General features: G+C 37.6%; 1 protein-coding gene across 1 annotated transcript; it reads right to left on the minus strand.

Moving 5' to 3' along the window:
• Positions 1-10,898: 10,898 nt before the first annotated feature.
• On the minus strand, positions 10,899-17,395 carry LOC140142420 (cholinesterase-like). Its single transcript, XM_072164390.1, has 5 exons — positions 17,150-17,395; positions 15,888-16,047; positions 15,001-15,078; positions 13,730-13,848; positions 10,899-11,081 (listed from the first exon to the last, which is right to left on the minus strand). The coding sequence occupies exons 1-5, from the start codon at positions 17,393-17,395 to the stop codon at positions 10,899-10,901; spliced, it is 786 nt and encodes a 261-aa protein (XP_072020491.1).
• Between the last annotated feature and the right edge of the window lie 1,273 nt (positions 17,396-18,668).

The raw sequence follows: 18,668 nt of genomic DNA on the forward strand, positions 1-18,668 counted from the left end.
AATATTAATATTGTTTACTACCTGGATGAATGATAATCTTCACAAACGTACCAATACGCCGTAGAAGTGACATAGCAAGATGAATACAATTTTGACTATACCGCCCTGCACTACAACGTTCACGCGGTACCGATGCATTGAACCATAGATGTCAAAAGAAAGGCTGATCACTTGCACAAGAGAGTTATTGTATTCAACCTATGTTTGCTGACATACACAGGTGATTAGTGCAATCTGCTTGAAGTGCAGGGCGATCTAAAAAAAAATTGTATTCATCTATTGCTATGGTAGTTAATCCGATTATGACGTCACTTCTACGGCGTATAGTAATGCTCTTCATACCTTAAAAATTCAACTTTCCCGGTATAAATAATTCTGGGACACCCTGTACATGTGCTACCGTATTCATTGTAAACTGTATTTGCAGTTATTTTGCTCACGCAGCAGAAGCTTAGCCATGATATTTTTCAGAGGGGGGGGGGGGGGGGGGCAAGATGCCTTTAAGGGGGGGGGGCATTTGATGCAAATAGCCACAAAAGGCCTAGAAATCTCAACAATTCCGGTGGACAATGATCCCAGGGGGAACAAGGGTGTGGTATTCCAGGAGGCAGCGGCCTCCCTCCCCACTCTTGGCTGGTACGCAGTTATAACTTGTGCTGACCATATCGCATAGACTTTCATTGTGGACAAACTGGTTTTTGACTATATTTCTTTAAACAATTTTAAGACTTAATTTATTTTCAACGCTGCTTTCACCATACATGTATCAGAATCTAAGATGATGTAGTGTAGGAATAGCCAAGAAACTGTTTTAGAATGTTTCCTAAATGTTGAGAAATCTGCTTAATATGAAAAAGTGCAAACATTTGTTGGGTTCACCCTGTATGTTCAGAATACTGCCAACTTTTTTGAGAGGAATGAGAATCGTTTTGTAGCCAAACCTTTTCATATGGGAAATTCTTTCTTTTTCATCTCGAACTTGAACACGAATCTCACAAATGAGTTATAATTCCTTCCTCTCTATATGTAAATCATAAGTAGGCCTATGAGTGCGAGGGCAGCTCCTCTGATGCTTGGAAAAAGTATAAAACTCGTGAGCTGGATCAAAATACCGGGACATAAGTTACATCCTTCAACTACATGTGCTATTCATTGTAAACTGGTTTTTTTTACCTTAGCCAAATGGCATTTGGCTAAGGGTCTCTTTTTCTTAGATTCTGATTCTTTAGTCCAGCCGAGCAACGGCTGGACTCTTGCATCCCAGCGGTTTCTGCTTCTTCTTTCTTTCTTTCTTTCTTTCTGTCAACATTTGACATAATTGGCTCTAGCTCCCTAATTATTTGACCGATTATAACCAAACTTGGGCAAAGGCTCCACTACCCCAGCCTTTACATTTGACATGACCCATTTGGGGTCAAATGTCACGCATGAGTAATTTTGGCTAAAAATGCGAATTTTACCAAAAATGCTTCTTCTTTTACAGATTACATGGTAGCGCAATGAAACTTGGTCATCGGCATCGACTATAGTTGGAGTCTATGGGGTAAACACAGATTTGGGGTCAAAGGTCATTAAGGGATTTTTCTGCACATAACCAAATACTTTCAAAATGCTTCCTTTCCTACAGATTACATAGTACAGAGATGAGATTGACACATATGCACTGACATTAGCTGGTGTCTATAGGGTAAACACGGATTTTGAGTTCAAGGTCATGAAGGGGTAAAATAGGGTTGATTACTGAAAATCACCTTAAAGTTCACTTTTTCCTGCATATTAAGTGCTGTGATCATCAGAATAATGCCAAAATGACTATAGCATTGGGTGCATATAGGGTTATAATCAGATTTGGCTTGGACATGGGGAGGGGTCTCTTTTGGGGTCAAAAGGGGCAAAATTTTGAAATTTGCCCAATTCAATTGAAAATTAGTATATGTAATCACGGTAGGATTCAAAATATGATGGAGGTCATTTCAAGGTCACCAGAGGTCAACCAAAGGTCAAAAGGGGGTAAAATTGAACATTTTATCCAATTTAAATGATTTTAAAATGAAAATTGCAATTTCGCAAACCAAACACTTTCTAACGGTGATTGTAAACCAATTTGCCTAACTTAACAGCCAATATAACAGAGTTAGGCACCAATGCAGGCTACTCTACACACCGTTAAAAATCATAAGATGTATATAAGATGTATAGTTAGGCAAAAATTTGAGAGCATACCGCACTAAACTACAGACTAGATCACAAGTTATTGATACAGTTACATTATCATCTTGTAGACTGCTATTCACAGAAGATAATCTATGAATGTAGATTGTCCTGCTTTGGTACACAGATAATAGTCCTTTCTATTCAGAGGTTCTATTTACTCTTGGTCAGTCATGTATGTTAATAATACTAAAGAAATTGACTTGAGGTGTTTCATTCCCATTTTGATTCCCATATAGAGTGCTTGCACGGAAGGTCATTAGTTCAATCCTACAGACACGCTCCAACAGATATGCAAATGCATGGAGTACAAAATATTTACTTTGATCAATACCAGTATAAACAGGTGATTGGTATTGTACTGCGTGCATTTGTATGTCTTCTGGAGCGTGTCTGGAGGATGATTTGAACTAATGACCTTCCGTGCAAAACCCTATGGCACTGATCGATTACCATCACTTTAATAATTTTCTAAAGTCGGACGCCATATCACATTTTTTTATTGCAACACATTGCTATATGCTATGAGCTCTCGTATAAGGTATGTACATTTTGCTGTGTTCTTTTTATACCGTCTTTCAAGGAAAACAACAAGACGATTACGCCTTATATTAATGTTGGAGATATGTACGTTATAAAAATCACAATAATAAACTTCATATGACTAAAATTAGCGTATATGGGATCGAAGGCACCATTTTCAAACACTGTCAGATAACTGTGCAGTCACTTAAAGGTCACGGCTGGACTTCGCAGCCTTACAGGGATGCAATATATCTAGTTCTTTCTTTCTTTCTTTCTTTCTTCTACCAATCATAATGAGCCATCGTAGCCATATGCATTTGTCAATTTTGACGAAATTTGGTTATTATGACCATTGGGGGGTGCCACAAATGTCATGTCAAGGTCATTATAGCCCAAAACGTGTTTTTCACTTAAAATGCTACCCCTTCGCCATATTACATAGCACCGTGACGTCACTGGCACAAATGCATCGTCTATAGCCAGTGTCTAAAAGTTGTACACAGAATTGGGGTCAAAGGTCATTTAGGGGTCATTTCCGGCATGTAACCAAATACCTTAAATCGAACATCGTAGCCATATGCTTTTTGCCATGTTGACCATAGTTGAGCACTAGGACCATTGGGTACCCAGCAAACACAAAACGTTTTCGACATCATTCGCAAAAGGTTATAAAAGGTTGTCAGAAAACGTTTAAATGTCGGGTTATATCGTTATGAACAAGACAGAGTGCCGAATTACGCAAAATTGCTGTTCTGAGTAAACGGGGTTGAAAATCTTGGTACTATAACATTGGTCCTTCTAAAAATTTAGAACATTCATGAGCACTCATTTGAAATGTATATTATAGAAGTGAATGTACACGAATTATTGGCAATACTTGCATGTTCTGAAAAAAATCGATATATCCCTCAAAACGCGTTTTAACAGCTATTCGGCTTTATGCTGTATCCAAAATATCACTGCGCAGAGAGAGGTCGAATACGCATTACTACGTGTAAACCATAGCACACATTCTTGATTTGGGGCTTTTGTGTAGTAATTACTGGTTGTCCTAAGGCAAAGTAGACTTAACTTGCTACATAAGTTATAAATAGTAATCCCTGTAATATTTAGCAAAAACTCGATAATTTTAAATCAAACATAACAATATTGGCCTATATTTTGCGTATGATTTTCCGGGATTTTCCAATTTCACGGGCGCGCACTCACATTATTAAACCCAGCAATATCATGTGGGGAATGTTTGTACTTATTTTGTTATCACTGGATAGAAGATGCCTACAGCTATACGTTGGTATCAAATATATTAGTATAGGACATGTAATATAGAAAATATTCGGGGTTTCCCGCTATACAATATAGATCAACATGATTTGTACAGCTAAGTATACGATTCGTCTCTCTGCCGAATTCATTTATCACACTTAGGCGCGATTCCTCCAAATCAAAATTTTAATAACTACGTCGGTGAGTAAGATTTCCCACTAATTTTTGATGGAAATAAAAGATAACCTGAAACATAATCATAAGCATACAAAAACTCAATTTGCTATCTATCCTTTTTTCTCTGGACAGGGCAGTCACTGGGGATGTGGATGTGTTGTGTTTTAATGCATGGAATGGTATGAGTTGTTTAAAAAAGGAATGCAAAGCAGTCTACCCCATTATAGATTTGCACACAAATATATCGTTATGAATTCGGCAGATGGCCGAATCCGGATTCGGCTTTTGGTAAATTCATTTTACACATGCATTACTTTAGAATTCGAAAAGAAGGGATCAATATTGTACACAGTAGAGGGCAGCATATCAATTTTTTAATGGAGATCAGATGATAACAGCATAATAAGTAATCAAAAGAGGGCGGCATACATGGTTAGCTAACGGTACATCGCAGTACTGTAAACGACGATAACCGTTAAAAAATCGATATGCTGCCCTCTATAGGTAGAGCATTGATCCCTTGTTCTCTAATTCAAAAATAATGCATGTTTAAAATGAATTTACCAAAAGCCGAATCCGGATTCGGCCGTCTGCCGAATTCATAACGATATTATCATCCATACAGCAAAGATATATAGTCCTTACAAGCCCATTGTGGTTCAATGAGCCATGTAAAATAATAATAATTGGGCTGATCATTCCTCATTATGTGTACTTTAAAGTATACATTATAGTAGGGATAACCATCAAAATTTCATGTTGCCCCTATTGCTACAAAAGATTGTTTTCTGGATAGAACTCATCAACAGAAGTATTTTGGTGGTTAAATGGTCAAAATCGGTCAAAAACTTTTCGAATTATGAATTTTCAAAGTTTCCAATTCTGACCGGTCATTGGAACGAAATAAAATGACAAGGTCCAAAAATAGCAATTGGGAGCAAAATTGGCATAAGCATATATTTACCTTTATATATTTCTTTATTTTAACATATATGCAAACATGAAACAAGCATATTGTGAAAGTATCAAAGGGTTTCTTATGAAATGGCACTTTACTAGTCAATGGCATAAATTATTTTTTCAAACCGAGGCATTGAAATCATGCATTTAGAGAACATTTGCCAAAAATCATCCAAGATGGCCGATATGGCACAAAATCAAAATTGCACTAAGTCCAGGTGAACTTTTTTTTTCACAACCAAAAATGTCAATGTTATTGGGTTTAATATGACCAATTAGTAGGTGTATGCAAACAAAATCTTAAGTGTCATTGAAGGTCATTGACTCATTCACAACAATAGAGGTTATCTACTTCACTCATCATGCTCATGTGTGACTTCTAACAAAAGGTGCTGGTTCCCGTAGTATTCTTCATTCAAACCAATTCAATGCATGACCTCGGAGTCACCTGCATGACTTTCGCGGGCTATTTTGAAACAGTTATGGTTGCACATTCAGGTACTTCTTTTGAAAGTTCTAAACAAGGTATAGCCAGCAGCAAGTTGTAGATGGTATAGGCCTAAATATAAGAAAACGTTTAGGGTTGAAATCAGGTGAAAAATACATCGAATGAGCACGAAACTTCACATTTATGTTCAGAAAGGTGTCTTCTTAGCATGATTCGAAAGGAGTATGGAAATTCCAAAGGGAAGCTGGTGATTTAATTTGTAACTCGAGATCTACTTGTTCAATTTTTTTTCTTTTTTTACAGAGGGTATGATAGAGGTATTACTGGCAACTATGCCAAATTACAGCTCAGTAGGCCACGTTTTTCACCTGAAATTATTGACATGAATATTTTGTGCCATTCTTGAGCAGTGCTGAACTTAGCCACTGGCAATTAAACGCACTGTGGCGATGGAACAATTTTGACTCGCACTTACAGGAAAATGAAATAAGTTGTGTTGCTGTAATTTGCAAGATAGTTACAAAATATAATTGGTATTCACTTCCCTAATTTGTACAGAAAAATATTGAAAAATAAAAGAATGAGATCAATTTAGAAATGTCTGTGCAAGCAGTGCACAGTTGAGCTCCCTGCATGTCTATGGGAGCGTTCTAATCATGTTGATGGTTCATTGGTCATCCCTAATTATAGTAAGAATAGGTATGTCCTTGCCAGGTTTTGTAAAGATAGGTAAACAATCTTTACAGAGCCTTCCAAGGATATCTGTGTATTTACCTAGCTAAGCTAGGTCTTGTAATATCTTGTCTTTCTGTCTGATTCTTCTTCTTTCTTTCCCCAAATACTTTCAAAATGCTGCTGCTCCCGTAAATTACATAGAAGCCCTACAATGTCGTCACCACCATGAACCATAGGCTGGTGGTACAAATGTCGCATGAACAACTCTAGGTCAAAGGTCATAAAAAGATCAACATCCCTGGTTAAGGGCCGTGCTCTGTGAGCACAATGTCTAGTTGCAGTTATTTTGCTCACGCCAAGATATTTGTCAGAGAGGGGGGGGGGGCAAGATGCCTTTAAGGGGGTGGGGGTACTACATTTGATGAAAATAGCCACAAAAAGCCTAACAATCTCAACAATTCCGGTGCACAATGATCCCAGGGGGTACAAGGGGGTGGTAATCCAGGAGGCAGCGACCTCCTCCTTGGCTACGACATCGCTACTGACACGCAGTTCTAATTAGTGCTGACCATAATCGCATAGACTTTCATTGTGGACAAACTGGTTTTTGACTATTTTCTTTAAACTATTGCCATTTTGTTTAAGACTTAATTTATTTTCAACGCTGCTTTCACCATACATGTATCAGAATCTAAGATGCTATAGTGTAGGAAACTGAGAATGTTTCCTAAATGTTGAGAAATCTGCTTATGAAAAGGTGCAAATGTTTGTTGGGACCACCATGTATGTTCAGAATACTGTCAACTTTTTTGAGAGTTGGTTGGTCTAGTAAAGAGTCCGAGTAGACTAGTTATCCGCTTTTAAATCTGAATATATTTGTTCGTACAATGATATTGCGATTAACGAGAAGACTGCCGAGATATTACAAGAACAAGTAGATTACACTTAAATACGGTACATTGTAACTACAGGTGAGTCAAAATGACTTGGTCGCGGTACGGGCTCTACCTTGCAATCGGTGGATTCGGGGACGAGCCCCGGCGGTGACATCGTGTTGTGTACTTGCCTCTCTCTTCCTAGGGATGAAATGGGGAGCTGTTTGAATATTGTCCACTGAGCGCAGGCCAAAGGTATGAGCACGCCTTGGGCATTGTATGCCAGCTAACATATTCTTATGACAGCGGAATAAATTTAAAGGGTGCACACTACCAAATCAAATTTCTATTCTTTTATGTACTAAAAGGTATTTTACCAGCCATTTAGCTCGGACCCGATTTGGTGGCGTGAAATTAAAAGTGCATGGTTATGGAGAAATGTTTATCTCCCGATGACTCGGCTCGGGAACGCAGGTTGAGAATAAACCAGTCGTTGTCTAAACTCTCCAGCTGCCCAACGATCATGATATAAACAGGCATACTGATAAGAACTTGCGGACCGGGTCATTTATCTACAAAATCCAAAAAGTTATTTTATTCTCCCCACAACAAATTGTTATTTTTAAGAGGTTATGAGCAGTTTTTGCCAGTACAAGTATTAATTGTACTTTTGTAGTCTTCGAATGCGTCTTTCCAGTTCGGCATGTCTTCGTATTTCCACCGTGAGAATTCTTCTCGCCATTGCCTCTCAGTTTCTACCAAATCAGCTGTAAAATATAAAGAAAATATAAACAGATTTTGGTTCATTGTGCCATGAAATTCATAAATCGAGCCGTTTCGGTCTAATGATAGCTAATGATGAAGGTCAGTAGGATACTGACAACGGTACATCACAAAAAGCTCAAAGCGCATTCGGTACAATTATTTTACGGTAAATAGTCCAATTTAATTCCATTGTACCATGAGTTCCATTGTACTGATTACCGTGGGATTATTAATTTGATAGGTTAAACAAGAAATAGAACCCTTGCCTGTAAATGTAACCATTTTACGAATGTAATCATTCCAAAAGTGGCAATAACTAGTTCTTAAGCCTTCATCGCCTTCAAAATCAGGACGCAAGTATTTGTAGTGCAGGTCAGGTGCCGCAAATGGTTCCCACGTGGTTGCTGTTGTCTCTAACGTATCACCGATGCTCTCCAAATTAGGATTCCTATTAAGAGAAAAAAATATACCCACTGGTTAATGCTGGGGATAGAGCCTTTTCAGTGACTGCCCCAAGATGTTGGAATGGCTTACCATCTACAATCAAGAATGCCATCAGCCTGGACTCATTAAGTCATTGATAAAAACTCACTTATGTCCGTAATTTTTGGTTTTCTTTTCTCTTGCGCCTTGAATACATAGGCAATGGCGTATATAAATACTTGTTGTTATGTTACGTTATACTTAACGGTTTAACACTATTGAAACTACTACAGAAATTATATATAAGCACGTTCCCGATGCCAGTCCTTTTTCCTGGTTAGAAGACAATTTCCCCCCAAAAGTATATACAAATAAACGCAATAGAATTATGACTATAATAATATGATATCATCGAGTGTATACCAGTATCATTTATGACATTGTTATACGTGAAATGCTGTTCTTTATTACTGCAGAATCTCCGCAACCCCTTTGTAGTTAGGGTTTTGTCAATTGCAACGGACGGTTACTCTGCGTTTCTCTCCAAACCTAGAATGCAACGAGGGTCATGTTTTGATGTTTTCGCTTTATTTTGTTTTGATCACCTGTAGATAGTTGTATACAAATTAGTTGCAGTTACAGTTAAAACACCAATATTTACCCTGTTTTTGCGAAATTTGTCCAGTACTTCATTATTTGAAAGACCATGTCAAGCTCTTCCGGTGCCATTTCGTGTTCTTCTTCCGGAATAAAGTGATAACCAAAAACGAACTGATTATCTTCTGAATGTGCCACGCCCTTCCATGTTGGAATATCTGGCCATACGCTCTGTGATGGTTTATGCGTCATGTGATACATATATACAGTGTTACCATTGAGCATGTGGGCACGAGCTGTAGCATCAATTGGACATATAAATGCTTCATCAGTTATCAACTTCATGTAGTTGAAGAAATAATTAGCGTCCTCATCATCAGCCAACTTCCAATCTATGTAATTCTGCTCCATGGAATCTATTATCAAATCATTGCGATAAGTGTACGTGTATTTCACCAAAGACTCTCTAAATTCTTCATAGTTGATTTTTGGGTTAAATCGCGGTAATTGATCAGGGAATGCTCTGATGGAAATGATGCTACCATCATCCAGGGTGCTGCCAAGTAAAACATCACATTGTTTAAATTCATTGCGTTGAAGTAAGGCCCATGGATCATCGGTTATATACTCGCCATCGATAACTGCTACAAATGGAATGACGTTAGTCACTGTACGAAGTAGCCACTATAATGAAAACACAAGATATTGCCAAAATTAAAAAGGTACTTTCTACATTGGTAGAAGGCTGGTAGGGTATTGCAGCGTAATGCCTTGCAATTTAGAATAACGCAGATGCTTTGTGCCACGGAACCAAAAATGAATTTCGTGTGGTGGATATCTAAGGATAATGTGAATGCGCTGTTATTTGCAAGGCTGTGGTTTTGCAAAACGTGGGTTGTTATATGACAAAGTAAATTGTAGCCTGGACATTTGTAAAGATTTGCCTTTAGATCGAACTGAACCACAGTGACTTGTTACAGTGACTCATGCAAACTGCAAATGTGATCCGAAGGTCCCAGGTTCAAATCTTGGATGGTCAGTGAAATTTTGTTACTGGCTGTCATTTATGTATGTGGAGACTTGTGTTAAAAGCTTTCTCAAATGCAAATGGATTCTTTTCAGGGATTTGTTGAAAGCTCTTTTGAATAGTTTATAGACTCTTTCAGGAAACAGATATTTATTTGTAGATTATAAATGATCTTGGTGGTTTAAAAAAGATTTTAAAGAGCTTTGTGCATCTCTTCCATATGACCCGAAAGAATGGACAGGGCCTAATATTCAAGTACTGATGATCTCTTCCTAACTGTGCAATATAATTGCTGCCTGCTATTGTACATCTCTTCCATAATGGTCCGAAATAGTGTACAGGGCCTAATATTCAAGTATTGATGATCTCAATATAATTGCTGCCCGCTATTGCATGGATTCAATGTGCTCCTCAACTGATGATAACATGTAATGTTAATCCATTACTCCAAGCGAAATAATGGGCTATTCCAGAAAATAGATGCACACCCCCTATAGAGGAGTTCGGATATCCGGACTTTTTGTCCAGTCGTGACTGTTGGAAATCCAGACTTTTAAAGTGCTCAAAGGCAAAAAAATCCGGCAGAAAAATAGTTCAAAATCAGAAATCCTCAATTTGAGAGCTAATTTTCAACATTTCCGTGATTTTTCCTTCATTTGATTGGATTTCCAAGCTTTTTCCAGTAACATTAGCAACTGGAATTCCAGTCGTTTTCAGAAAGCAGACTTGGAAATCCGGACATTTCTTTGATTGAAAATTTACTCCTCTATAGGGGGTGTGCACCTATTTTCTGGAATAGCCCAATGTGAGACGAATTTTAATTCTTAGCATGTTACCAAGAAATGTATAGCGAAAGTACCGATTTCTTCAGATAGGTCTACTTCAATTTCAAATGATGTTTTAAAGGCATTTAACTCCACCACAATGGTTGGACAACCAATTTGATCAATTAACTTACATTGGTAGTTGCGTCTGATATATTTTGGGCGGGTAACTCTCTGAGACAAGCCAGAAGTTCTTGGTGGTTGGAATATTGTCCCTTGCAGCCTGCATTATCTCCTACGCCGTATACATCTTGGCGCGCTTTTTCCTTGTCTTCTTCCACTACCCATGGTGCAACTGCACACCCACTCTGTGTTTTCAACAACAAAAAAAGGTTTGCTTCAGCAAATTATGTATCTAAGTCTTTTACTTGTTATTTCCTTACTAAAACAATCATAATGATAACATCTCTCTCCATTTTTATGTGACCAACTCAAAGTTATAAGAATGTTCTTCTTGTCAAAACAAAACTATATTACTGACCTGACAGTTTCGGCCATGTTGGTCGAAGGCCATCATCGAAGATATGGTACATTTAGTCAGGGACAGTCTAGTCGACTGATCACCAACAGAGGGCGCACTAGCGCCCAGAAGTCATCATTGGATCAAGTGACTGAACAAATGTGCACCATTAATGCCCTCATCTCTGTTCATGTTATTTGGGACTCGTTTCCTTATCCACATGGATTCTTTGATGCGGCGACCCCCCCAAAAAAAAAAAACCCAACAACATTGCTTGTCAAGAATTTTGGCGCCGTCCCAATTGATCACAGTCATGATTGTGCTAATTCTGCGATTCCCGATTTGGATTGTTCGCTTTCAGATTGATTCCTGGTTTTTCTAGTAAACCTACCTTTCGCTACTTTGTCCAATTCCTTCTTATGTACATGTTCACCCAATTGGCTGAAACTGTCATGTTAGTTAATATATTTGGTTTTGACAAGAAGAACATTCTTAGAATTGTATCACACAAACCTAATGAATTTCTTCAAGAATATTACGACTCGACCTCGAGGTTACTTTGCCATACAGTCTTTCCATTTTTCTGTAAAATAATTCTAACTTTCCCCTCAGAAATATCATTGTTGTTAGATATCAAAACAACAAAGGTGTACGCTTGTATTATATTTTAGCATATACATGATATACTTGACTAAGATTTCGTTATGAATTCGGCAGAGTGACGAATCGAGAATTTTGAGCAAATTGAGTTTTTGTATGCTTATGATTATGTTTCAGGTTATCTTTTATTTCCATCAAAAATTAGTGGGAAATCTTACTCACCGACGTAGTTATTAAAATTTTGATTTGGACGAATCGCGCCTAAGTGCGATAAATGAATTCGGCAGAGAGACGAATCGTATACTTAGCTGTACATATCATGTTGATCTATATTGTATAGCGGGAAACCCCGAATATTTTCTATATTACATGTCATATACTAATATATTTGATACCAACGTATAGCTGTAGGTATCTTCTATCCAGTGATAACAAAATAAGTACAAACATTCCCCACATGATATTGCTGGGTTTAATAATGTGCGTGCGCGCCCGTGAAATTGGAAAATCCCGGAAAATCATACGCAAAATATAGGCCAATATTGTTATGTTTGATTTAAAATTATCGAGTTTTTGCTAAATATTACAGGGATGACTATTTATAACTTATATCTGATATAGCAAGTTAAGTCTACTTAGCCTTAGGACAACCAGTAAGTACTACACAAAAGCCCCAAATCAAGAATGTGTGCTATGGTTTACACGTAGTAATGCGTATTCGACCTCTCTCTGCGCAGTGGTAGAGATATTTTTGGATACAGCATAAAGCCGAATAGCTGTTAAAACGCGTTTTGAGGGATATGTCGATTTTTTTCAGAACATGCAAGTATTGGCAATAATTCGTGTACATTCACTTCTATAATATACATTTCAAATGAGTGCTCATGAATGTTCTAAATTTTTAGAAGGACCAATGTTATAGTACCAAGATTTTCAAACCCCGTTTACTCAGAACAGCAATTGTGCGTAATTCGGCACTCTGTCTTGTTCATAACGATATGATCATGCGATAGATCACATGTAAAATTATGACGAAATAAATGGCGCCAACTATTATCGTCGTCTGCTTCCGTGAATGAATGCAGCGCAGATGTCCATCAGTCAGTTGTAGCAAAGTCATGGGAAATATCAATTTCATAATGATAACAGATCAATAGTAAATTTATCGTCGGTATTATCAATTCCGTTTGTATATTTGCACGACTCAACAAAATATATATCATATATATCCTTTGCAGACAAAGTATTTAGCATATATAACAACTTTTGATAAAAGCATCTTAAGTTTTCATAAGTCTTTACTTTAAAAGCTTACAGTCTTAATATTTACATCTGACCATATCTGTTGTGGCGACTAAATATTGGTTGTAGACTTTGAGTCAATAATTTGAAAATAATATCCACTTTTTGATAAAAGTGCGTCAACAGTATCAATTCGGTTAGCGTGTGAGTCATGATTATGACTATGCATTCAAGTGCGAACAAAGTGCAAAAGAAGTAAGCTACACCAATGATCAAATAATATTATCATCATCCTGTATCAAATTGTATAGATGAAGTCAATAAATTAACGAGATAACATGGTAAGGCCACTCAAAGAAGATAACCCGTAATACGTACGTATGACACACATTAGTAGAGTAGGCATAAGGTTACGTCGACAAGGAAAGTATACCATGAAATAGGCACATACTTTCTTCATCCATTCTTAAACTTTGGTATCATATTATTTTTGCCAGTTTCCACCGAGTAGTAACTATAAATAAGGGACCGATGGATATTTACACAAGGAAAATGGGTTAGGGGAAACATGATATTTTAGAGAAACAAAAGGGGGACAATTTAGGGAAAGTGTTTTAGCAAACGTGAGGGAGATCACTCTACCCCTGACTATACCTGCAATATAGCTTTGGAGAAGTAATCCCAGCTAAGCGGTGCAACTAGATGTAGCCCCACGCTAGCAGCACCTGCACTCTGTCCAAATATGGTGATATCATCAGCATTCCCACCAAAAGCTTCAAACAGGAATGTTAATAAAATATGAAAAGTTTGATGACGTTGAGTCGGTAAATATTAGTAAATTCATTACATTTTAAATATAGGACTACCATCACATAATACTACAAAGTATTATGTCAAAGTGGTTCAAATCTATGGATATTATGGTGGGCATAATGACACAACATTAAAATAGGCTAGTGGCCAACCACAACAGTAATCTTGATCAATACCCATTACCCTGCCACCAATCTCATCATCGTAATTTTTAATTGTATAACCCTGATTATCCTTCTTAACCTTGTCGATGGCCCAACTGGGGTAACTACATTGAGTGAGAGCGTCCTTGATCTTACTTTCCCCCTTTATCAGCCTCCTCTCTGACGATAGCATCCTTTCTGTCAAGGAGGATCCTTACCACTCCCAATTTCTGGTGTAAATGGTGGTGGGACTGGAATTGCAAGTATTGATTTGTATGTGCGGGCTTCCTGTAGATAGACAACTTTGTGTTACCATCTGGTTTTCTGGTGATTTGAGTGTCTAGAAAAGGAATACTGCCATCTATCTCCTCCTCATACGTAAACTTGATGCTACCAGTAGGATCAATCTGATTGAGATGATCAGTCAAGTTGATTGTTTCAAGGACGTCGTCCACGTAACGCTTGGTGCAGTAGCTATATATAGCATGGACTCCAACCATCCCATGAACAAGTCGATAGCAATCTGGATGAGAGGACTGCCCATGTTTCCCAAATCCATAAATCCACAATAACTGACCATGTCGCAGCTAGCAACTATGTAATTAGCTGGGACGAGGCAAGAATCATCGATCAAGACGCAGACAAGACCACGCGCTGACTAAAAGAGGCTATTTGGACCAGGAGCAGGGGCAAAAACACTATGAACAAGGACGAGGGGCATACCAGTTGGACAGAAACTTTGACCAGGTCATCTCAAAACGGCAACCTACAAAAGTGGTGAAGTCATCACAGCCACCTAGGACTGCCGACATCTAGAAACACAAATTACAGTCATTGCAGAGTGAACAAGGTTCCTGATTGGTACTGAAATATTTCGATGTTCATGTTTGTTTCTGTATTGATTATTTGTCAAAAAATTATTCACATGTTTTAATCAAGGAAATTTGTACAGTATGGTTCGTAACGTACCTCCAATGTGCTCCTTAGCCCATTTGAGCGCAAGTTGCTGATCCCACAACCCGTAGTTTCCTGGCATGACGTCATCACCTAGAATAGTAATGTTAAGATCAGAAAGTTCAATTGATGTCATAATAAAAGAAACTTTTAAAGCTGTATAACTTTTATAAATTCAAAAGTGGTTAAGTTGGGTTAACTCGTTTTGTTTGAGTTGCACTAACTGCCTTAGGATCTAAGTATTTCCATCTTGGAAATAAATAATGTCAACAAAAGAAAAGTTTGAATCGTGTCAAGTAAAGTCAACAAAAACACGCTATATTTGTTGGTTGAGCTTGAAATGTTCGAGTTTCATTAAATCATGAACTGTTTTCATATTTAAGGTTTACTTGACAAGGCAAATAATATCACCAAGAAGTTGTTGTAATAACAAGGCAAGCGGATATGAGTGATAGCTAAAATAAATGGTCGCCAGTACAGAGAGCTCGTGTGACTGTTACATCAATGTCATTTAATTCTCCCATCATTTAGTTCAGTTCAATGCAACCTTGCAACTTTGAAATCTTGGGTTACATTGATTTAAATGTACGCTGTGACGTCAATATTTAGTCAATTGCTGCAAACGAGGTGTCAAAATGTGCAGAAATAAATTCTGCTTCCAACGCATTTGACAGATTTGTCTCCCGTTTTTGAATAATGGTCATTATTTAAGGGGTTTAGTTAATTTTTTGAGACGTTTATGAGACAAGTACAAGTATAATAGCCATGAAATTTGATATGAAAATAAGAATTTGTGCTGATCCGAGAAGATGAAATAATTGATACGTATACAGAAGAACACATTTTGTGTCACATATAATCTTTTGGCCCTAGGTATTTGCCCAAGTATTTGTAAGACTCACCAAGACTGAAAAATCCGAATGAATTGACTCTATAGTTTATCGTTACATAGACGATATTGTTAATTGTAGATATTGGTATGCCGTTGTAGCTGTAACTTGAACCTTCCCCAAACACAAAACCACCACCGTAGATCCAAAGCATTACCGCGGCGTTCTCAGGCTACATGAAAGAAGTAATGAAAGTATTTGACGTTATCCTATGTAATTTGACTGACCCAGTTTTATTTCCAGAGCCATTCCAAACATAAACAGTCATGAAGTCACTGCATTAGGCAAAAAAAATTGTTTGCTTGCCCTCCAGTGGGATTTTGGGGGTTGGTTGGTAGGTCGGCTAGTGGCCAGGCTTTTTTTAGTCCTATACACCAATTCTTACAATTTCACATCGTACATCACCTTAAAAGACAAATCGATAAAGTGGATGCACATTGTTTGGGCTATCCTTCTGGCTTAGGAAGCCTGACCACTAACCAAGCTTCGAGAAACCGGACCTTACAGGCATAAGACGCAAAAGTTTATTGGAAACATGGATGCAGGAATGGACAGTTATGAAATGTTTTACAGTGATGATTTTCTTTTTAACAAAATGTTGTTGGCCAAATTTAGCTTTGAAATGACATTACACACAGAAACAGTAATATACGGGCCGACCCTGATTTTGGCCAATTTTGGGTCGGTCGGTGGAGTGCAAGCAAACATTTTTTGGCCTTATCCTCATACATTTTTGAGACAGACCGGGCGTTAATCAGTGGCGTGACAAGGGCTGCTCGTATAAACACTCCAGCGTAGCCAGGTTTGTAGTGTGAGGGGGCAAAGCCAACTTTTCGTCCCCGTTTGTCAATTTTTCATCCCATTTTTAGTCATTTTAATGACACTTTACTCTTTTTATCCCCATTTTTTTAGAAAAAATTCTGGGATGGGTAATCCCTCAGGCTCCCCCTGGCTACGCTACTGCGTAAAAATATCAAGGTAAAACAGGAAGAAAAGAATACAAGTGATTAGGGCAGGCCCTTTTGGAGCCTGCGTCACCTCCAAAAGGGACAAAGTTTTTTCCCTTTGGAGCGACGCTTGGTTTTACAGAAATTAATTCAAAAGCTCTTTCGCAGCTACTGCACCAGATCTGCGACAAACATTTATAATATGAAAACGCTCCTTTTGAAGATCCGAACAGGCTAGTATGAATGGAATCCCCAGTGACTTATTACCAGTTCATTTAAAAGAAGTGTTATTGTTCAAGTTACAGGAGCTAATTGTATCTCACATACCTTTGCTTTAGGCACCCAGACATTGAGATACAAACAATCTTCTGACATTCTTTCCACTTCTTCGGCGCTTCCAGATTGCATACACGGACTTCTAAAGTACGTCGCATCATACTCCCCTTCCCAACCTTCGGATGGAATAGGCTTAGCCAAACGTAGCTCTCCTAAAGGTGGTACGGCGAATGGTATACCGCGATATACGTCTACATCTGCGATCAACTCTGGGTACTCTGTGACGTTAAAACGCATTGTTTCTCCGACCACCGTTCCTAATCCTGGTATAGTTACTTTCGGATTTTCTCCCATTGAATATATATCACACATGGCATGTGCTACACAAAGGGTAAGGATTACAATTGCCTTGTAATGCATTTTTTATAACTGTTAACTTTTAAAATCAAGACATGAAATTATAAACTATGCACTTTGAGATCGTACGAGCAAGTGTAGTTTGGTCGAACTTGCAGTTGAATGATTGATAAGATATTCCTCTGTTCATACATATTCTTTATCAGGCTTGCAGGTATTTATAGCTTACAAGCATAATGCTTAAGGTTACGCCTCTGTTAGGTTTGGGCGCGTGACATGACAAATATAATATAGGTATTGGTGACATAATTATTAGTAGTTTACGGTTAGCATTAGTAAGATGAAATTGTCTTGTTTTTGGATTTGCGTTCTCAAAATTCTGACTTACGAAAACATTATTTTATTTAAGATTCGTGTACAAAAGACGCTAAGGAATTCTATATAAAGTATCCGGTCAGTTAATGTCCAGTCCTTCAAGATGACTTTCGGCCCGGGACTTAGGCTCAGTTTATGTGTTTCAAATTAGTGTGGCTTAAATTAACGGTTCACTCCGTTAAACTTCATAACACGCATTGATTTGCACATTCACTCAGGAAAGGACCAGGAGACACATCGGACGCGTGTGAGGAAATTTGTAAACAATATTGCAAAATACATACTTCTTCTTTAAAAGCAGTGGCGTCACAGTCATTTGAAATCAATCATTACACAGGTCGTGGGTACACTACGATTGGCTAAAAACTACATTTCAGTCTAAAAAGAAAGGAAATCCACCAAAAACACCAATATCAAATAAGTGTTTAAGTTATATTTTATTTTTAACAACGTTTCTAACAAGATATAACGTTTAAACAATAGCATCACTGCCATTACAGGTCTACCTACTAGTTATTCGTTTTTAAACGAATTAAAATTCAATCATTTATCATGAAATTAATATTATAAAACAAAACATCTATATATATATAAGATTATAGGCTTACCATACAAGAACAAGATAATAACCTTTCTGGTCGTTCCAGAAAGGTTACAAATTAATATTGCATATGTATATAAAATATAAACAAATTCAAAGTATAGACCTCTGGCAAGGCAACCGTTACTTAAAATATACATATCACTTGATTAAGTTTAAATCAGTACATTTACAAATGGGGCCATGTTTCAAAAATGAGCCGAGGTGGGGGCTTTTTACATTGTCAACGTTTTTGTT

This window comes from Amphiura filiformis, chromosome 20, assembly GCF_039555335.1.
Source record: "Amphiura filiformis chromosome 20, Afil_fr2py, whole genome shotgun sequence".
NCBI lineage: Eukaryota > Metazoa > Echinodermata > Ophiuroidea > Amphilepidida > Amphiuridae > Amphiura > Amphiura filiformis.

Coding starts and splice junctions, on each gene's coding strand:
- LOC140142420 (XM_072164390.1), bottom strand. CDS start 17,395: ATGCGTTTTAACGTCACAGAGTACCCAGAGTTGATCGCAGATGTAGAC. Junction 16,048..17,149: donor TCTGGGTGCCTAAAGCAAAG/GTATGTGAGATA, acceptor TCTTTCATGTAG/CCTGAGAACGCCGCGGTAAT. Junction 11,082..13,729: donor TCTCCAAAGCTATATTGCAG/GTATAGTCAGGG, acceptor TTGAAAACACAG/AGTGGGTGTGCAGTTGCACC.